This window comes from Mobula birostris, chromosome 2 (genome assembly GCF_030028105.1).
Source record: "Mobula birostris isolate sMobBir1 chromosome 2, sMobBir1.hap1, whole genome shotgun sequence".
Classification (NCBI taxonomy): Eukaryota; Metazoa; Chordata; class Chondrichthyes; order Myliobatiformes; family Myliobatidae; genus Mobula; species Mobula birostris.
The window spans coordinates 149,872,742-149,895,623 of record NC_092371.1 but is presented as its reverse complement, the minus strand read 5'-3'; the positions used below and the strand labels follow the sequence as shown (position 1 = coordinate 149,895,623).

Here is a 22,882-nt window from a genome sequence, read left to right as displayed (position 1 = left end):
CCCACAGAAGGCAAAGAGTGTTTGTATATATATTCTGCATGGAGATCAGTAACCAGTGGTGTGCCTCAGGGATCTGTTCTGGGACCCTTACTCTTTGTGATTTTTATAAATGACCTGGTTGCAGAAGTGGAGGAATGGGTTAGTAAATTTGATGATGACATAAAGGTTGGGGGTGTTGTGGATAGTGTGGAGGGCTGTCAGGTTGTAGCGGGACATCGATAGGATACAAAACTGGGCTGAGAAGTGGCAGATGGAGTTCAACCCAGTTAAGTGTGAGCTGGTTCCTTTTGATAGGTTAAATATGATGGCAGAATATAGTATTAATCGTAAGACTCTTGGCACTGTGAAGGATCAGAGGAATCTTGGGGTCCGAGTTCATGGGATACTCAAAGCTGCTGCGCAGGTTAACTCTGTGGTTAAGAAGGCATACGATGCATTGGTCTTCATCAAACATAGGATTGAGTGTAAGAGCCGAGAGGTAATGTTACTGCTATATAGGACCTTGGTCAGACCCCACTTGGAGTACTGTGCTCAGTTCTGGTCACCTCACTACAGGAAGGATGTGGGAACTATAGAAATAGTGCAGAGGAGATTTACAAGGATGTTGCTTGGGTTGGGAAGCATGCCTTATGAGAATAGTTTGAGTGAACTTGGCCTTTGCTCCTTGGAGTGGCAGCAGATGAGAAGTGACTTGATAGAGGTATATAAGATGATGAGAGGCATTGATTGTGTGGATTGTCAGAGGCTTTTCCCCAGGGCTGAAATGGCTAGCACAAGAGGGCACAGTTTTAAGGTGCTTGGAAGTAGGTACAGAGGGGATGTCAGGGTAAGTTTTTTACGCAGAGAGTGGTGAGTGTGTGGAATAGGCTGCTGGTGACTTTGCTGGAGGCAGATACGATGGGATCTTTTAAGAGACTGCTGGATAGGTACATGGAGCTGAGAAAAATAGAGGGCTATGGGTAACTCTAGGTCATTTCTAAACTAAGTACATGTTCGGCACAGCATTGTGGGCCGAAGGGCTTGTGTTGTGCTGTAGGTTTTCTATATTTCTAAATGTTGTTTTGGTTATTTTGCTGTTTATTTTACGTACATGTGAATTATGTATAATTTATGTTAATTTAAGATTATGTTAACTTGTATTTGTCCTTGTGTTGCTATGACAACTAATTTTCACAGGTTATAAATGCATTGACATCGGTAAACTTGAACTTGACCCATAATCTGCTGCCAGAAAGTTATACAACATGTAAAACAAGCCCTTTGGTCTAACTCATCCATACTGACTTAACGTGCCTACCTGAGCCTGTTCTATTTGTCTGTATTTGACCCTTATCTAAATTTTTCTTATCATGTAACTGTCCAGTGACCACCGTTGTAATGTTGTCATCAACCCCATGGAAATATAAAGATACATAACTGCATAATAATGAGTTGCTGCTGGTCAAACCTTTGCGATATCAAAGTGGCTTCCATATTTATTAAGCCACTAAAACATGTTGCTTGTCTACAAGAATCCATGTGAGAGGTTTGCCCACCAACATTTCTACTGCATTTCTCAAAAAAAAGATTTCCGGTTATAGCTTCACACATCAAAGTTGCTGGTGAACGCAGCAGGCCAGGCAGCAACTCTAGGAAGAGGTACAGTCGACATTTCAGGCCGAGACCCTTCGTCCTGACCTGCCTGGTCTGCTGCGTTCACCAGCAACTTTGATGTGTGTTGCTTGAATTTCCAGCATCTGCAGAATTCCTGTTGTTTCCGGTTATAGCTTGGTGCTTTCTCTGTTTGACCTGAGAGATAAATAAACGTGTTGTAGTGGAATTAGCTAAAGAATTTTGGGTTACCAGCTTGTGGGTCCCCTGTTGTTTACCTTCTCAGTAATATTGCAGCCGTTTGTATTTACTCGCAGAAAGTGTTTCGAGAATACATCTGATTCATGTTTCTAAAGAATTCTTTTGAATACTAAATATCAGAATTAGATATATTGAAACATTTAACTTTGTATAAGTTGGCTCTGTTCTTGGTTGAATTATAATCATACTTAGCAATGCTTATGTTTTTAAACAAAGTAAAAATGTGGTAACAGTTAACAGTAAATAATTTACTGCTCTGTTGGTTAATTCTGCTAAGTCCCTTCGAATTGTATTGTGTTTATATTTTGTCTTTTTAATTTTAAACAAATCAAATCTGTAACATTTTTAATTGCCTTTGGTAAGGTATGTATATTTTTTCAACCTTAAATTAAAGAAGCGGTTTGCATTCCATCTTGCCATAGTAGCTAACTGTTTGCTCATGTGACCCTTACCATCCATTGAACTCTTGCTGCTCTTTGCACAGTACCATAGCCCATTCTAACTTCTGACCTTAGTTATCAAGTAAAACTATCAGCAAAAGGTATTTTCTAGCTCAAAGTGAGTGTGCAATTTGAAACCCTTTCAGGATTTAAGGAGGATATTGAGATGTCTGACTCTGACCCTCAGGGACCATATTTCTCATTAGCTTACCAGAGTGATAGAGGTATGAGAACTATAATTGTTAATGTTGTTGATAGTTTCAATATCCTAAGGCTCTTGGCTACTGTAAGTAGCACCATGATTTGTGGAAGTCTGATGTGTGGAAATCTACCAATGCAAGATTTTCTTCTGTTGTGTTAAGAGCTTTTGCTATTAAAGTAGAATCCTGCTGAAAACATTCAAAATTTTGGCTTTAAAACTTTCAAAGTAACAAAAAACTTGGATAAGGTGTGAGCACCTACTTAGAATAGCTCTCAGAGCTCGCATTTTAGAAGTCAAGAAGATGTTTTCATTGCAAACACTCAAGCGCATTTTGACCATAGTTGACCTGAACTGACAATTTGATAAATTAATTCATGTCAATGTAAAAGTTTTGAATATGTTTACCTCTTGATCTTCAACCACTCTTTGAATAACATAATTTTAAAGTGTATGGAAATCTCATGCAAAGTAGTGCAATAAGTGTTAAACATTTAAAAGACCTTTTAATATTTACTAACGATTCTCTCATAACGTTGTGTTAGGAAATATTTTAACTATTTTGTTACATTACTAGTGAATAGTGAAGATACTGTACCTGCTGGTAAGAATAATCTTAAAGATTCTCGGCATAGTAAAGAGTTTCTGTTTTATCTCTGGAAAATTACTTCTTGTGGTTCATTCGATAGATATGTGATGTATGTTTCTCAAATACTGCACATATTCTTCTAAATTGCTATTCAGTGCACAGGAATTTGGAGCTGAGCTGTAACATATCACTTTAAGATCGCCACTCTTATTTACTTTGAGTTATAGATTGTATTGGAAGTTACCTCAAATGTATATCCAAGATGCCCTCGCCAGCGTCATGGCATAAGGCCATCAAATTTTGGTTTAGTTTTTGCCTTTTTTTGATTGAATCAATCTTTTAAAACTAATGAGATCATGGCACAAATCGATGAATTTAGCCATCACTTTTTTTTCCGAAGTGAATTTATTTTCAAAGTGCATAAATTGCACCATATACAACCTTGTGATTCTTTTTCTTACAGGCATACTCAGTAAATCCAATAACCATAATAGAATCAATGGAAAACAACACCCAACAGGACTTAGAACCACTGAGCAAAAGACAACAAGCTGTGCAAATACTAAAAAAAAATGATAAACAAATAAGTAATAAATATGGAGAATGTGAGATAAAGAACCCTTCAAAGTGAGTCTATCAGTTGTGGGAACAATTCGGTGATGGAGCAAGTGAAGCTGAGTAAAGTTATCCCATCTGGTTCAAGAGCCTGATGTTGAATTTGGTGGTGTGAGTCCTGAGGCACCTGTGTAATATTCAAATATTTACATCTGAAAATCTTCATGTATGTATGCTTCACAACAGGGAAAGGACCCTGTGAATGTTTAGGAACACACACAAGGTGCTGAAGGAAGAGAGCAAGTCAGGCAGCCTCTATGGAGAGGAATAAACAGTCAATATATTGGCCCAAGACCCTTCAGAACTGGAAAGGAAGTGGGAAGAAGGTAGAAAAGTGGGGGGGGGGGGGGGGGTTGGAGAAGTACAAGCTAGCAGGTGATAGGTGGATTTTTAATTAAAATTTCAATTGATTTGTGCAATTAAAACATATTTTACAAACAGATAGCCTGCCACCATAAGTGACACAATCAAGATCAGTTATAGCATCTGAGAGGCATTAGTCTGCAAGCTTCATTTTGAGTGCAGGAGCTCTTTAAACCCACACGCTGGGGAAGAAATATTAACTTCTTTGTAATTGAATCATTAAAAAAGAGGAAGTAAGTTTTATAACTACCCTAACTAGAAGAACAAAATATAAAGGGAATATGAACAAGAGATGATGCAAATATAGTGTCTGGATACAGAAGGTTAAGAGCAATTCTCTGTAAGAAAAATAAAATTATACTAGAAACACATCCAACCACAAACTAAAGTAGGATGTCCCTTTTCTTTTGCTCCTTTGCAGGAAAATTAGTAGACCAAGTTCAATTCTGTTAATTTTTCAGAACCCCACCGTGGATACCAAATTTTTGGTCTCTATAATTGGATTTTCTTAGAAAGAACATATGATTCATTAGTCTTTCTGGGAAAGAAACTGACACTGTTATCCTGTGTACCTCAATGCCCATTATTGTAGTCAATCCTTAACTACATTCAGACGCAAATAGAGATGGAAAGTAAGTGCTGGCGCTGTCAACGAAATACTGCATGCATCCTGTACATAGAACAGTACAGGCCATTGGCCTATAATGTTTTACTGGCATTTTAACCTACTTCAAGAACAATCAAATACTTCCCTTTACTAGAGGCCTTCATTTTTGTTTCATCCATTGGCTTTTCTAAGAGTCTCCCTAATGTATCTGCCTCTACTGCCACCCCTAGCAGTGTGTTCCACACACTTATCTCGAACATTCACCCACCCACCCCCCCACCCCATACTTTCCTCCAATTATCTTAAAATTATACCTTTTCATATTAACGATTTCTGCCTGGAAAAAAGGGTGCTGGCCCTCGACTCTAGCTATGCCTCTTATCATCTGATAACTCTCTATCAAGTCACCTCTCATCCTTCTCCGCTCCAAAGAGAAAAGCCCCAGCTCATTCAACCTCTCCTCATAGGACATACTCTCGAATCGATTTAGCATCCTCATACATCTCCTCTGTGCACTCTCTGAAGCTTCCACATCCTTCCTGTAACCAGAACTGAACGTATTACCCCAAGTGTGGTCCAACCAGAGTTTTATAGAGCTGCAAAATTATTTAGTGGCAGGTGAACTCAGTCCCCTGACAAATGAGGGCCAACACACCTTCACATTGTTAAGAATCTTACCATTGACCTTGTACTCTGCCTTCACACTTGACCTTACAAAGCACACCGTTCATTCTTTTCCGGATTGCCCCATCTGGTATTTCACAGCCCAGCTCCGCATCCTGTGAATATCCCATTGTAACCTTTGACAACATTCTACAATATCCACAATACCACCAACCTTCGTGTCACCTACAAATTTACTAACTCAGTCTTTCACTTCCTCATTCAAGTCATTTATATAAATCACAAAGAGTAGGGATCCCAAAGCAGATCTCTGCAGAACATCACTGGCCATGGACCTCCAGGCAATAAGCTCAGTATGCAACCACCCTTTGCCTTCTGTTGGCTAACCAATTTTGAATCTACACAGCTAAAGATCCTATGCTTCATGACTTCCTGAACATGGAGAACCTTGTCAAATACTTTAATAAAAAACATATACGCCACATCTGTTTCATTAAAACAATAGGTTTTCGGTCTGGCTGAGTGTGACAGAAAGGCACAAACTCCAATTATCTGCTTAGAACTACAAAAACTTTGTTTCTTCGGACAGAACAGAGCAAGCATTAAAATACTTATCTGGGTATGTGCAGGCCCCTTTTGACTGCAGCACATCAACTACTCGACCCGCAGTGCTGTTCAGGACCAGCCTATTGGTATGCAGACATCCCACCCTGCAAAAACTCATTTCAAGGAGGTAGCTCCCCCCACCACCACCCCCGGTCGACCCCCAAGAGGGTATGTAATACTTCGTTTAGTGATTTTCTCTAATCTGTAAACCAAGTCGGGTGTATGCAGGAAATGTAACATTAAAATATGTACTTATATTATCATGTTTATTCTATTACAACCTTAAACAAGTCTACAGGGAGTTTGGCCTCATCACGTAAGATATCAATAGAGTCGCTCCTTAGCAGCTGACCAGGTAGTTTAAATGACGTTAGCTATGCTAATGAACAAATGACACTTGTTAAACTCACCTCAACATGTCTTTTACATTTTAACCCACCATGGGCAATAGAAAAGTCACTGTTGCAAACAGTGCAGCGAACAACACTGTCATTATTTTTGAGGTCGACTGTAAAGCCCGCCCACAGAGAAAACTGATTGGTCTCTCTTCGCTAAGTTGACCTATCAGGATGCTTGCTTTTGCTCTTCCTCTCCCTGTCCCTCTCAAAAAAATTGATTTCCGGGATATTGTATGTAATTTCTGGGTGTCAGGGAGCCGCTATCAATATGCAGGAGACTCCCGGAACTTCCGGGAGAGGTGGGATGTCTAGGTATGCCTTGACAAACTATCCTACTCCCACGACCGCTCTGCACTTGTACCCCTTCCTCTGATAGGAAATGTTGCAGTAAGTAGACCAATATTTACCACCATGTCAAACCACCGAATCAGGACTAATTATCACTTGTCTTCACTCTTCATTCATATTAGCCATTTCTTTCATTTTCCCATGATTGTTCTGATGGTATTGCAGTCTCATGGCCTATTCCCATTGTAGTCATCGAAGTTATGTTACATTCAAAACCACAGTAGTGATGAGACATTCAACAAGCACAAACTTTATCCCTTTACTGTACAACTTCCACTTTCTACCTTCATTAATCAACACACACAAAATGCTGGAGCAACTCAGCAGGCCACGCAACATCTATGGAATAGAGTAAACAGTTGACATTTTGGGATGAGATCTTTCATTAGGACTACCTTCCTTCATTAATTTGTTTTATCACTACCTCAGAATTCATTCAGGCTTGTGAGGCACAATGCGCCCCTCAAAGCCATGTTGACTGTCACTAATCAGACTGTGCTTCTCTAAATGCTCATAAATCTTTTCTCTCAAGAATCCTCTTCAATTGTTTGTCCACTGCTGATATAAGAGTCACTGGTCTATATTTCCCAGGATTATCCCTATTACATGGATATTATTGTTATTATTATCATCCCTATTATTCCTGAAAAATAGATAAATAAAAATAAAATTTTGAAAGATCAACTCTCAGTTAATCTTGGATTAATCATATGTGTGTTGCAATCCTGTACAATTCTATCATAGATATTGTGAACTACCCTTAAAGGATTAAAATAACGTCAGGAAACAGAATGACAATTTACTCCAAGTCTTCACTTTCCAATTTTACAATACTTCTTGTAAAATTGCAGCATGGTAGCGTAGTGATTAGCACAATGCTTTACAATACCAGCAACCTGGGTTCAATTCCCACCGCTGCCTGTAAGAAGTTTGTATGTTCTCCCCATGATCGCTCTGGTTTCCTCCCACAGTCCAAAGATGTATCTGTTGGTAGGTTAATTGGTCATTGTAAATTGTCCCATAATTAGGCTGGGATTAAATTGGGGATTGCTGTGCTGTGTGGCTCAAATGGCCGAAACAGCCATTTGTCAATAAATAAATAAATTGTCCTGTTATAGCCCGTGATTTGAATACCTTTGAATACTACACTTTCATCCACTTTGAATGATGTTCTCCTGGAATCTGACTGAAATTTCTCCTTCACTCGTTTATGACCTCTAGAGTTAATTTCTTTGTTTTTTTCCTGTTGAAGAAGTAATTAAGGTAAACTTTATATAAGCTACTTGATGTTTAAAACGTATGTAATATCATTCTTAAACTCTTTTCTACCTGTATTAGAGATTTGACTTTTAAAAAAAGTGTCATGCATGACTTTTTGCGGGTGATTTATAAATTAATAACTTAAAATACAGCAACCAAAATGAACTGTGCTCCAGTGTACACAGTGGAATCTGTAGAAATAATGCAGTGTTGTTATGTCATCTTCATGTGTTACAGATTAATCAGCATCACACTAAAGTCTGGTGTCCATTAACTACAACTTCATTGTTCATCTCTCATCAGGCAAACAATTTGAGGATTAGATCTTATTCAATTTCAATAGCCAGGTGAAAATATAGTAAGGCAACTTCACATTACACCCCGTGACATTTAGGTTGTTCCTCTGGTATCACAAATGGTTAGCTTTAAAATCAAAAAGTTGCTGCAGGCAAACTGAATGCATGGTCACGTTTGCATCCAGTCACATTGAACGAGTAAAGTTGTGGCATAGAAATTCTTCTATAGTAGAAAACATTTCCCAGGGAGTATGTGGCAATTCAAAACCTTATTATGTTCAAAAGTGGTTACAATTAAGCAATTGAGTATACATGCCTTGGGTGAATTGATAAATTTTCTTTCTAGTTCTGCTATTGTTGAGTTAGTAGAGGAAGTCAGATATGTTAGGATTGCAGCACCGGTAGGGAAAAGGACCTGGAATATGGAGAATAGAAGCTAAGATATCCCAAGTTGATGTGTGGAATTTTAGGAACTTCAGAGGGTGGCGTCATCAGGAATGTGGTTTCCAGATATGTGGTCAAATGCTGGTGAGGATATGGAGCTTATGCATCTATTCAGTCCACAGCAAGGAGGACTGTCAGAGATTGAACTCACCATCTCATCTAAGTTTGGGGTGAAGTGCTCTAATACATAATCTGACTGGACCATGGGTGTGGAGAATAAAGGATTGTCCACTGCAGACATGAATAGAGTTTCTAAAGATATGCAAGATAAAGAAAAATATTTAACAAACTATCTACAGGAAAACTGATGCTTCCGAATCCACAGAAGTAATGATTTCAAGGTTGGCTCTCCTTAACAATGTGAAGCTGGTTTTAACCTTTCTTTTTGTTTGGTATGAGTAGCCTGCATATTCATTGGCCTCATTTGTTGAAATTAATTTATGCCAGTGATATCAAAGCATGTCAGTTGTCATCAGTGGTACCTCTCTGCATTACAGAAGTATGCCTCTATGCAGGAAGGGTCATGGTTGAATATGCTGAAGCATATAAGATGCACACAAAACTGCTCATTGCAACTACATTTTTAATAATGTTAGCCCATGTAGCACTGATAGTTCTTACCCACCATTTGGAATTCTCATACTGTCCTTATGGTATGACAATGAGTAATGTGGTGTGGAGGATATGGGGCAAAGAAGACTAATGGTTGATTTACTTTGACTGGTCCTGTTATATCATTTACTATTACTGAAGCAGTGGAGTGGGTATCTGTCAGCATTCATACTGATGACACCCACAGACATACACGTTTCCTATTTATAGATCCTTAGAGTTAGGGGTGGTCTCCAAAGGGCCTTCCTGCAGGTTCTCTTAGAGAAAATATGGCAACAGATACATTGAATAAAGTCAGAGAGAAAGAATCATTTCCATAACATTGACTGACTAGGTGCATTATTTCCTATCCTTCTAAATTAGCACACATAAGTTCAGAAAGGTTGGCTTACAAGTGAAATGTTCTGTCCAGGTAGAAGATTATATAATTATTAAACAAAGATCTATTTTATCATTAGAATGAAGGAATATGTTAGCATTCTTGAGGTCACATCAGTTAGGACAACCTGAAATGACAACTTTTTACAATTTTCTCAAAAAGTTGCTCAATTTTAAAATGGGAATAAATTATGACATGTCTTATTTGATGTACCTATTTTTAAAATAACACCTGTTTGTTCTTCGCAGCCAACCGCACAGAAATAAATAATTAATATACTTACATTCTTAAGCAAAATCACTAGGGAAGACACAAGCAATCTCCCAGATGTATGGATGGGTCAAGGACATAGGGTAACAGAGGAACTGAAACAGATTGACATTAGGAAGGAAATGGTGATGAGTAGATTGATGGGACTGAAGGCTAACAAATCCCCAGGTCCAGATGGTCTGCATCCTAAAGGAGGTGGCTCTGGAAATTGCGGATGCATTGGTGATCATTTTCCAATGTTCCTTAGATTCAGGATCATTCCTGAGGATTGGCAAATGGCTAATGTTATCCCACTTTTTAAGAAAGAAGGGAGGGAGAAAACAGAGAACTATCGCCCTGTTAGCCTAACATCAGTAGTGGGGAAGATGCTAGTGTCCATTATTAAAGGTGAAATAGTGGCATATCTTGATAGCAGTGATAAGATGGGGCCGAGCCAGCATGGATTTACCAAGGGCAAATCACGCTTGACTAATCTTTTGGAGTTTTTCGAGGGTGTAACCAGGAAGATAGACGCGGGAGATCCAGTGGATGCGGTGTACCTTGACTTTCAGAAGGCATTTGATAAGGTACCACATAGGAGATTGGTGGGTAAAATCAGAGCTGATGGCATTGGGGGGAGGATATTGACATGGATAGAAAACTGGTTGGCAGATAGAAAGCAAAGGGTAGCAGTGAATGGGTGTTTCTCAGAATGGCAGGTGGTGACTAGTGGGGTGCCACAGGGCTCGGTATTGGGACCACAGCTGTTTACGATTTACATCAGTGATTTAGAGGAAGGCATTGTGAATAACATCAGCAAGTTTGCTGATGATACTAAGCTGGGTGGCAGTGTGACATGTGATGAGGATGTTAGGAGAATTCAAGGTGACTTGGATAGGCTGGGTGAGTGGGCAGAAACTTGGCAGGTGGCGTTTAATGTGAATAAGTGTGAGGTTATTCACTTTGGGAGCAAGAACAGGAACGCAGATTATTATCTGTTAGGTAAGGGAGAGATACAAGGAGATCTAGGAGTACTTGTTCATCAGTCTCTGAAGGTGAATGAGCAAGTGCAGCAGGCAGTGAAGAAGACTAATGGAATGTTGGCCTTTATTACAAAGGGAATTGAGTACAAGAGCAAGGAAATCCTTTAGCATTTGTACAGGGCCCGGGTGAGACCACACCTGGAGTATTGTGTGCAGTTTTGGTCTCCAGGGTTAAGGAAGGACATCCTGGCTGTGGAGGAGGTGCAGCGTAGGTTCACTAGGTTAATTCCTGGGATGTCCGGACTGTCTTACGCAGAGAGGTTATAGAGACTGGGCTTGTACACGCTGGAATTAAGGAGATTGAGGGGGATCTGATTGAGACATATAAGATTATTAAGGGATTGGACAAGATAGAGGCAGGAAATATGTTCCAGATGCTGGGAGAGTCCAGTACCAGAGGGCATGGTTTAAGAATAAGGGGTAGGTTATTTAGGACAGAGTTGAGGAGGAACTTCTTCACCAAGAGAGTTGTGGAGGTGTGGAACGCACTGCCTCAGAAGGCAGTGGAGGCCAATTCTCTGGATGCTTTCAAGAAGGAGCTAGATAGGTATCTTATGGATAGGGGAATCAAGGGTTATGGGGACAAGGCAGGAACCGGGTATTGATAGTAGATGATCAGCCATGATCTCAGAATGGCGGTGCAGGCTCGAAGGGCCGAATGGTCTACTTCTGCACCTATTGTCTATTGTCTATTGATATTTTAAATGTGACTTAAATTTTGGTCAAGGAGATGTGTTTGAGCAAGGAAGAGAGGGAATTGAGAAATTTAAAGGTGCAGGAAAGATGTTTTCTCATTTGGGACCTGAAAGAGCAACCACAAATAATGCACATTTCACAAACTGCCTTTTTGTAAAGAAGTTTGTTTTTAATATAATACTCCAGTGCAGTGTTGAATTTTCATATAGTTCACCAGTGTATTTTTAAACTGATTTAATCAGTCATGTAGGTCTATACTTCAATCATATTCACTTCATCTTTTGATTTTGTGCACTGCTTGTATAGCACCTTATAATGTCTGCTTATTTTTAAGTATTATTGTTGAGTAGCCATTTACTGTTTAGCAAAAGAATTCATAACTTACAATTTGAATATCTTGATTAACTTTTTTTTTAAGTACAGGTCAAAATTAGGCCAGATTCAAAATAACGATAGGTGATAGTTTCTTTATAAAAGTGCATTTATCTGCTCTCCATTTAAGGGGAGGCATTTGTAAATGTTGTACCTGAAACCGTCAGCAAACTAGTCCGTATTCCATACTAACTACCTGACAGTACAATATGGAATGGCACAATTTTTGTTAATATTTCACCCTATTAAATAGTTGGAGCATGAAATCTGTAAAATTTTCAGCTGAGACTAAAATTGGACCTAAATGCTGACACTCTTTGGCTAATTCAAAACCCAATTAGAATCCTTATGATGTAATAATGGTGGAAACAAAATATAAAACTAACTGTCTCCAACAATTCAGATTTACATTATATTTCTTTGTGTACTGTAGTTAATGGAGTTTTGATTGTTTATATAACATTGGCAAGAATGGGTGAAAATATTACCTATTTAATTTTAAATGAACAAGAAATTAGTTGTTTTAAGGTCACATGCTAAATATATTTTAATATATCTGGTGTAGTCTGTTGTTAATAATTAATACCAGAAAATGGTCCAGATGAGTAATCATTGGATTTTAAAGACATAAAATGTATTAGTTGTGTTCTGTATCCAACTAATCTGAAAATGACCTGCTGAGTAGTTCCAAGATTGCCTTGTTGTAAGCCATTTGCTGCACAGATTGAGGTTTTCATTCAAGGGGTGCAGAGCGACATAGAGCACAGTTACCTTATTCAATCCATTCTACTGCAGACTTAAAGAACAGTAGCTGAGTTGGAACCAGTGTTCATCTTACCATTGTCAATCACTGTCTGTTAACATTTGTGAGAGTAGATGTCTTTATTCAAAGACAGCTGGGCAAACCAGAAATGCAGACTAGTAGTAAGCAATTTGCTTGGACTGCACAAGACAAACAAAGGCAGAACATAGAAGCCAGCCCTTCACATAGGAATATAATGGGATATGGTGACCTTTTGGCACTCCATTCAATTCCATTCTCTGTTACACAAAAAGATTCAGTCTCTGTTGTCAATTTAGTTTAATTAGTGGCATGATGCAGATAAGAAAATGAACCTCACTTATGTTCCACCTACAACTGTGGACTAGAACTCAAGTGGAGAAGCATTCGTTCTTAAATGACTAAGAAGTTTGCAATTTGCAAAAAAGGTAAAAAGAATATGTCCTTATCAATGGCATAACCAAGATATGGCATTCCCTGAAGACTGATGAGATTCGAAAATGAGTCAAAAGCACCTTAGTAAATAGAAGTCACAGCAGTCTGAAGAGTCTTAAAAAGGAAAATGTCCCAAAGAAAGGGAACAGTGCAAACAAGCCTGGAAAGGGTTCAGAGTAAATATGGCACTGCATTCCTAGATTGGAATGCCTAAACATTGCAAAAGCTGCAGAAGTCTACACAGATCAAGATCTTTGTTTGCAGTTGTATTCTTAATGAAAATGAGCCTCATTTGGTTTCCTGTTACCTTAGTCTGAATTTTCTAAGAAATAAATCATCTTACAATTTAAATGTTCCTTCATTTTATCCAAGTTTTCCCTCCTTCCAGTCCTCTTTTTGAAGAACTAGAACTTTCTTAAGTACTTCAGGAACTCGACTAACTGCACATTTGATCTGTAAGTAATGACATGATCACATAGTCCAATCTATCATAATCTAACATCTCCCATCTAGGCTGACCATCATAACATACATTATTCCCATTTTGTTTTCCTTTTGACTTTGTTAATCAGCATGATCTTTGCCATTCTCCATCCTCCAGGCTCAATAAATTCCTATTTTCTTTAACTTATCCTCCAATCCCATAACCCAGTCAACTCGTGCTGTTTGTATGTTTCCAAGGTAATGAATTAAAATTCTCATCTCCAGGGTATCTTGTGCACTTGCCATCTATCCTTTTTTCTAATTCCCATTCCAATCCCATCACCTGTCCGGGCATTTTGTGTTTCCTGTTCCCCTACCTCATGGTTGTTCATCCATCAAGTGCAATTTCAACCCTATTTTCACAAAGCCTGTATTTCCAAATAAGCCTTTTGTTATCTTTCTTAACTAATTTGTCAGCTTTCATAACTAATTCATTGTCAGCTTTAGTTTATGTTTTTGCCAGTCTATCTGTAAATTTTGAGGTGCTTTGATATTCTAAACATGAATATTATCCTACACATACATATCTACATCCAAACATAATGCAGAAAGGGGTACTTTCAGAAATTAGTGGTAAAACATCAGATTTGTTTTTAACCCTTTAGTCTTCAATCCACAATCAATAAAGCCAGTTGAGCTTTGTTCAGCAGCTGGCATACTGAGATTAAATATGGAACCACTTATCCCACCTGGAGCCGTCTGTCCTTTACTTAATGGAATGATTACATTGCTCAATTGATCAATTGACCTCTACCTTATAACTTTATCATCAGCATGCATAATTCTTTTGCTCCTTATTTTTGCTTAATGCATCCAAATTTCATAAGAAACTCGTGTGAAATACCTGGATCAGGACAAGTTTTTTTTATGAAAAGAGGAAAGGTAATCCTGGTTCAAGGTATTTGTAAAAGTTGAAATCTTTATTCTTCCTCTGCTCTCATAAATTTGTCAGTCTTGTTCATTATCAAGTATATGATTTTACATTTTAGTTGCTAAATGAATCTCATCTGCCCTGATGCATTTATATGTCATAATGATAAACTAGCAGACCACAGTTTGTGCAGCTTCAGAGCTGTGTGTCAGACATGACTATAAGCAGCACTGGGGCCCCACAGGGGACTGCATTGGTTCCCTTCCTGTTTACCGTGTATACCTTAGACTTTAGATACAACACTGAGTCATGGCATCCGCACAGAAATTCTCTGATGACTCAGCAATAGTTGGGTGTATAAAGGGAAATCAGCAGGATGCAGGGTCTACAGGGCCCAGTGGAAGACTTTGTCAAATGGTGCAGGCTGAATCATTTGCAGCTCAACATTAGTAAGACAAAGGAGATGGTGATAGAGGTTAGGAGGACTAAGCTTGCACTGCTGCCTTTTACTACTGATGGTGAGGACGTGGATGTGATGAGGGCCTACAAGTACCTGGGGGTGCAGCTGGATGACAGACGAGTGGAGCACCAACAAAGAGGCTGTGTACAAGAAGGGTCAGAGTCACCTCTACTTCCTGAGGAGACTGAGGTCCTTTGGAGTATGCAGGCCTTTCCTTCACATGTTCTACCAGTCTGTTGTTGCCAGTACAATCTTCTATGCAGTGGTGTGCTGGGGCAATAGCATCAACAACAGGCTCAGTAAACTGATTAGGAAGGCTGGGTCTGTTAAAGGAGTCAAACTAAACACACTGGAGGCTGTGGTAGAACAAAGGACCCTACAGAAAATCTTGGCAATTCTGGACAATGTTTCTCACCCTCTGCATGACACCTTAGCTGAACAGAAGAGCACTTCTAGTAATAGACTGAAATAACTGCACTGCTCCAAAGAACACCATATAAGGTCATTCCTACTCTCGGCCATTAGGCTCTATAATGAGTCAACCTGTAGCCGCAGAAGTGATGACCCTCTCCTGTTAGACTGTTTGAGGTAGCTTATTTTTTATTCTATCTTACTTGCTTTCTAATATTTGTATATCTGTGCATGTGTAATGTTATTGTGACACTGTAATTTCCTTTGAGGGCAATAAAGTAACTACAGATCTGTGTCCTTGCGTTAAGTGCTAATAGCACTGTGTACAAGAAGGGTCAGAGTCACCTCTACTTCCTGAGGAGGCTGAGGTCCTTTGGAGTATGCAGGCCTTTCCTTCACATGTTCTACCAGTCTGTTGTCGCCAGTACAATCTTCTATGCAGTGGTGTGCTGGGGCAATAACATCAACACAGGTGATGCTATTAAGGAGACTTTCAGAAATCTGTACATTTGGTATTTCTTTGCAGATTTGTTTTTCTTTGAATGTGGTATGCCATTTTAGGACCGAGCAATTGATGTGTAGCTTCTGATAGATTTGCAACAAGTTCTAAGTTTTCCCTGACAGGATTTTAATTAGCAGTTTTGGATTTTGTTCTCCCTCTCTAAGAAATTTGCATTAAATTTTAGAAAGCTGAAGGGGGAAAAATAACTTCCATTTATATTTGACCTGTCATTTCCCTGAGGTATTTTAAAGCCAGCACTTTTGGCATATAGTCACTGTTGTAATTTAGGAAATTTACCAGAATAAACTCTTACAATGTTTTTGTTTTCTTTCCCCCAGAGGAGGTGATTGGGGGATAATTGTTGGCCTGGGCACCAGGGATAATAAACCAGTTATCTTCACCAAAGTAGTTCAGAATCTTATCTGATAATATGGCAGCTGCATGTAACAATGTGACAAAACAAACCTGATATTATCAGTATAATAAAACATTGGCACAAGTAAATGAAAACTTAATGCTGATCATTCATTATCAGTGTTCAGAAAGTTATTAAGAGTATTATTGTTTTATTGTTTAAGCATATAAAATGAACATTTAAGTACATCTAAAAATAATCAGTGGAACCAAACTGTATGAAGAAATAGAAATATTTGTTTTGTGTTCAGTCCATATTATTGTTGAACTATAGTCCTCATTGGGCATATTGTTGAAAGAAAAACATTGTTAAATTTAAGGGTGAAATAAATCAAAGTTAAAGCCAAAATCATAGCATATTTTCTTCAAATATCCTGGTTCCCTGTATTATCTGATGCATTATATTTTATTGTCAGTTTGAGCTGTATGTTGTTAATATTTGTATAATTTAAATCTTCCAAGTTTAACCTCAGGATCATCTTTATTTACCCTCTTCTAGGATGCTACAGAATATGCAGATCTTCCAGTTCGACACAACGAAGACCAATTGAACAGTGATCTGGCAAAGCGACTGCCTCTTGAAGTGAACCCACATTCTTTTGACAGTGCACATACCAAAGCCCACTTATTGCTCCAAGCACACTTTTGCCGAGCTGCTTTGCCATGTCCTGATTATGCCACAGACACAAAATCTGTATTAGACCAGTCCATTCGAATCTGTCAGGTATGGAAAATTGAGTGGTATCTTGTATTTCTGAAGGCAAAAATATCCAGACTAAATCTAGTTCCTATCTCTTTAATAATTTTTATGGTATTGCTTTAAAACTACTTCAGATTTTTTTTTGCTATGACGAATTAAATTTGAAGATAATTGACACATTTGTATATTTTGTTCTTTGGCTATGAAATGCAAGCATGTTTGATGTGTTCATATGAGCTGCAAAGTAGGTATCTCTGTGACCCATGCAGATTTATTCTGCTAAATGTTAAAACAGGCAAAATATCAAAATTATCATAGGTATCAGCTTTGTTTTAGTTCAGAAGTGTGCAATTAATGGGGGCTGTGCCAAATCTATTCTGCAAATGTATATGCAAATTGATTTGTTAATCTGCACTAATTTCTTCTGATTTAGGTAGTGCATAACTTCGTGCTGTTTGCTATTTGTTGCTGTTGAAGTCCCAAATATTCACATGCATTAGAAACAAAATGAAACTGCAACAGTACCTGAATTTTGTATCCATTCCATTCTGAAATTAGGAAAACTCAGTTTTAGTTGAAATTAATTAGATATAAACTTTGCAGATACAGCTCTTTTACTTTCCTGGAATTATATATATGCATCAGGCAGCATTCACGTTAAACTAAAGATTCCACAACTTGCTCTTTAGGTGCTGTAATGGTTTAATACAGAATTAGCATGTACAATAATCGTACATGTGCAAGTCAAATGAAATAAACCATTTCTTTTTAAACTGTACACAGATTTATTGTGGCGAATGACCTGGATGTTATTGAGTTCAGATGTCTAACTGTAATTCTCTGGAGCATACAAATGTTTAAAAAAAAGGATATAGTGGAGGTCCAAAAATGCACAGAGTGGACAACTCACCAGAGCCTTACCAGATGTAGCCGTTAATGTTATGTGAATCAAGGGAGGAGATTGCTTGGGCCCTGACCAAGATTTTTGTAACGTAATTAGCCATAGGTAAGGTACCAGAAAACTAGAGGACAGGCTGTGGTTTTACTTAAGAAGAACAACAGAGACAAGCCTGGAAAATACTATAGGTGAGCCTTGCAAAAGTGCTGGGAAAGTTACCAAAAAGGATTCTGAAAAAAAAAAAGTGTTGTAGAACACTACAGCACAGAAACGGGCTGTTCAGCCCATCTAGTTCATGCTGAACCGTTAATCTGCCTCATCCCATCAACATGCTCCCAGACCATGGCCATGATACCCCTCCCATCCGTCTACTTATACAAATTTCTCTTAAGTGTTGAATTCAAACCCCTCTTCCATCACTTGAGCTGACAGCTGATTCTACACTCTCATCACCCTCTGAGTGAAGAATATCCCCCTATGTTCCCCGAAGCATTTCACCTTTTACCTTTAACACATGACCTCTAGTTATAGTTCCACCTAATCTCAGTGTAAAAACCCTGCTTGCCTATCTATACCCCTCATAATTTTGCATACTTCTATCAAATCTCCCCTCAGTCTTTTGCGTTCTAGGAAATAAAGTTCTAACCTATTCAATCTTTCCTTACAACTTAGGTCTTCAAGTCCCACCTCCTGTATTCAATACTTTGATTTATGAAGGCCAGTGTGCTAAAAGATTTCTTTACAAGTCTGTTTACCTGTGTTGCCACTTTCAAGGGATTATGAATCTATATACCCAGATCCCTCTGATTTGGCGATATGAAACGACATGAGTCAGCTGTACCTTTCCTCATTCCCTGTCACGTACTGTTGAACTTGAACACCCCCCCACCCCCGGGTTGGCCGGTCCGCAAGAATATCATCAATATTAAACCGGTCCACGGTGCAAAAACAGGTTGGGGACCCCTGCCTTAAAATACCTTCCAGTAACTTTTCCACTACTGATGTCGAGTTCATCAACCGATAATTTTCGAGTTTATTCTTAGAATCCTTTTTAAACAACAGAACAACATAATCAGAATCAGGTTTATTATCACTGGCATGTGACATGAATTTTGTTAACTTAGCAGCAGCAGTTCAATGCAGTGCATAATCTAGCAGAGAGAAAAAAAATAATAATAAAATAAAACATAATAATAAATAAACAAGTAAATGAATTATGTATGTTGAATAGATTTTAAAAATGTGCAAAAACAGAAATACTGTACATTTAAAAAAAAGTGAGGTAGTGTCCAAGGCTTCAATGTCCATTTAGGAATTGGATGACAGAGGGGAAGAAGCTGTTTCTGCATCACTGAGTGTGTGCCTTCAGGTTTCTGTACCTCCTACCTGATGGTAACAGTGAGAAAAGGACATGCCCTGAGTGCTGGAGGTCCTTAACAATGGACACTGCCTTTCTGAGACACCGCTCCCTGAAGATGTCCTGGGTACTTTGTAGGCTAGTGCCCAAGATGGAGCTGACTGGATTTACAACCTTCTTCAGCTTCTTTTGGTCCTGTGCAGTTGCCCCTCCATACCAGACAGCTATCTTCCAATCCACTAGAACCTCACCCACAGTTAAGGATGTTTTAAATGTCTCTGCTAGGGCTCCTGCAGTGTCTGTAATAGCCTCCTCCAGGGTCTAAGACAGCATCTTGTCAGGTCCACCCTAATTTAACTCAAGACAGCAAACATCACCTTCTCTGCAATCTTTATAGGATCCATGACCTTGCTGTTGCATTGCTTCACATCTCTAGTCTCTGTGTCCATCTCCCAAGTAAATTCAAGTGCAAGAAATCCGTTTAGACCATAAGACCATAAGACAAAGGAGCAGAAGTAGGCCATTCGGCCCATCGAGTCTGCTCCGCCATTTTACCATGAGCTGATCCATTCTCCTATTTAGTCCCACTCCCCCGCCTTCTCACCATAACCTTTGATGCCCTGGCTACTCAGATACCTATCAATCTCTGCCTTAAATACACCCAATGACTTGGCCTCCACTGCTGCCCATGGCAACAAGTTCCATAGATTCACCACCCTCTGACTAAAAAAATTTCTTCCCATTTCTGTTCTGAATGGGTGCCCTTCAATCTTTAAGTCATGCCCTCTCGTACTAGACTCCTCCATCATGGGAAACAACTTTGCCACATCCACTCTGTCCATGCCTTTTAACATTCGAAATGTTTCTATGAGGTCTCCCCTCATTCTTCTAAACTCCAAGGAATACAGTCCAAGAGCGGACAAACGTTCCTCATATGTTAACCTTCTCATTCCCGGAATCATTCTAGTGAATCTTCTCTGTACCCTCTCCAACGTCAGCACATCCTTTCTTAAATAAGGAGACCAAAACTGCCCACGGTACTCCAAGTGAGGTCTCACCAGCGCCTTATAGAGCCTCAACATCACATCCCTGCTCCTATACTCTATCCCTCTAGGAATGAATGCCAACATTGCATTTGCCTTCTTCACTACTGACTCAACCTGGAGGTTAACTTTAAGGGTATCCTGTACGAGGACTCCCATTTCCCGTTGCATCGCAGAACTTTGACTTCTTTCCTCATTTAAATAATAGTCTGCCCGTTTATTTTTTCTGCCAAAGTGCATAACCATACACTTTCCAACATTGTACTTCATTTGCCACTTCTCTGCCCATTTGTCAGGCAGGATTTTCCTTTAAGGAATCCATGCTGAGTTCTGCCTATCTTGTCATATGCCTCCAGGTACTCTGTAACCTCATCCTTGACAATCGACTCCAACAACTTCCCAACCACTGATGTCAAGCTAACAGGTCTATAATTTCCTTTTTGCTTCCTTGCCCCCTTCTTAAATAGCAGAGTGACATTTGCAATCTTCCAGTCTTCCGGAACCATGCCAGAATCTATCGACTCTTGAAAGATCATCGCTAATGCCTCCGCAATCTCCACAGCTACTTCCTTCAGAACACGAGGGTGCATTCCATCTGGTCCAGGAGATTTATCTACCTTTAGCCTATTCAGCTTCCTGAGTAGTTTCTCTGTCGTAATTGTGACTGCGCACACTTCTCTTCCCTGCCACCCTTGAGTGTCCGGTATACTGCTGATGTCTTCCTCAGTGAAGACTGATGCAAAATACTCGTTCAGTTCCTCTGCCATCTCCTTATCTCCCATTACAATTTCTCCAGCATCATTTTCTGTCAGTCCTATATCTACTCTCACCTGTCTTTTACTCTTTATATACTCCCATCTCTTTCAGCTCCACACATAGATTACCACTCTAATCTTCCAGAGGAACGATTTTGTCCTTTGCTATCCTTTTGCTCTCATTGTATCTGTAGAAGCCATTGGGATTCTCCTTCACCTTGTCTGAGAGAACAACTTCATACCTTCTTTTAGCCCTTCTGATTTCCTTCTTAAGTGTTTTTTTGCATTTCTTATATGACTCAAGTACTTAATTCATTCCTACCTGCTATGCACCTCCTTTTTTTAACCAGGGCCTTTGTTCCTACCTTTGTTCTCTTGAAAACCAAGGTTCCCTAAATGTGTTATCCTTGCCTTTTATTGTGACAAGAACATACAAACTCTGTACTCCCAATATTTCACTTTTGAAGGGCTCCCATTTACCAAGTACACCTTTGCCAGAAAACAACCTGTCTCAATTCACTCTTGCCATATCCTTTCTGATAGCTTCAAAATGGGCCTTTCTCCTACTTAGTGACCAGAGGACCAGACCTATCTGTTTCTATAACCATCTTGAAACGAATTGCATTATGATCACCAGATGCAAAGTGTTCCGGCACACAAACTTCTGTCACCTCCCGTATCTCATTCCCAAATAGGAGATCTTGTATCGCACTCTCTCTAGTTGGGATTTCTACATACTGATTAAGGAAACTTTCCTGAACACGTTTGACCCTTCCCCCTCCAGCCTTCTTACATTATGGGGGTCCCACTCAGTATGCGAAAAGTTAAAATCACCTACAACAATGAACCTTGTTTATTGAAAAAGTCTGCAATCTTTCCACAAATTTGTTGCTCTAAATCCCGCGGACTGTTCGATGGTCTATAATATAATCCCATTAATGTGGTCATACCTTTCTTATTCCTCATTTCTACCCATTAGGCCTCTCTAGACGAGCTCAACAGTCTGTCCTGTTTTAGCACTACTGTGACATTTTCCCTGACTAGTAATGTGACCCTCCCCTTTTAAAAATATTGAGAACAGCGGGAAAAGTTTAAAAGTGAGCAGGGTTGAAAAGGTGACGGTTATTTCTTCAGCAGTTTGAATGGGGCACAACTGTGCAAGCGCGTGGAGGTCGGCCAGTAAGAACAGCAGGGAGAGTTTAAAAAGAAGACAGCTTTACAGAGCGGGCGTCAGAGGAGCAGGGGATGGAGAAGTGGGAAACAGAGTAGGAAGGCTAAGGCGATAAAGGGTCGAGGTGAAGTAGGTTATCTGTTTAGAATTCAGACAGAAAATATGTGTGTGAGGCTGGTTTTCTGTGCTCAGTGTCAGATGTGGGAGGTCCTGGAGACTCCCAACCTCCCGGGTGGTCACATCTGCACCCGGTGCACCGAGCTGCAGCTCCTTAGGGACCGTGTTAGGGAGCTGGAGATGCAACTCGATTATCTTCGTCTGGTCAGGGAAATTGAGAAGGTGATAGAGAGAAGCTATAGGCAGGTAGTCACTCAGGGGCCTTGGGAGACAGAGAAGTGGGTAACAGTCAGGAGAGGGAAGGACAGGAGTCAGACGCTAGAGAGTACCCCTGTGGCTGTACCCCTTAATAAGTACTGCTGTTTGAGTACTGTTGGGGGAGATGGCATACCTGGGGGAAGCAACAGCGGTCGTGCTTCTGGCACAGAGTCTGGCCCTGTGGTTCAGAAGGGTAGGGAAAGGAAGGGGATGGCAACAGTGATAGGGGACTCTA

The 22,882-nt window shown here is 39.5% G+C and overlaps 1 protein-coding gene across 2 annotated transcripts in view; it reads left to right on the top strand.

Moving 5' to 3' along the window:
- Window positions 1-22,882, top strand: part of ascc3 (activating signal cointegrator 1 complex subunit 3) — a 387,895-nt gene that overhangs the window by 303,780 nt on the left and 61,233 nt on the right. For both annotated transcript variants that reach the window (XM_072250313.1, XM_072250317.1), the window contains exon 37: window positions 16,848-17,072. In XM_072250313.1, coding sequence (XP_072106414.1) covers window positions 16,848-17,072 — 225 coding nt within the window. The remainder of the gene's footprint in view (window positions 1-16,847; window positions 17,073-22,882) is intronic.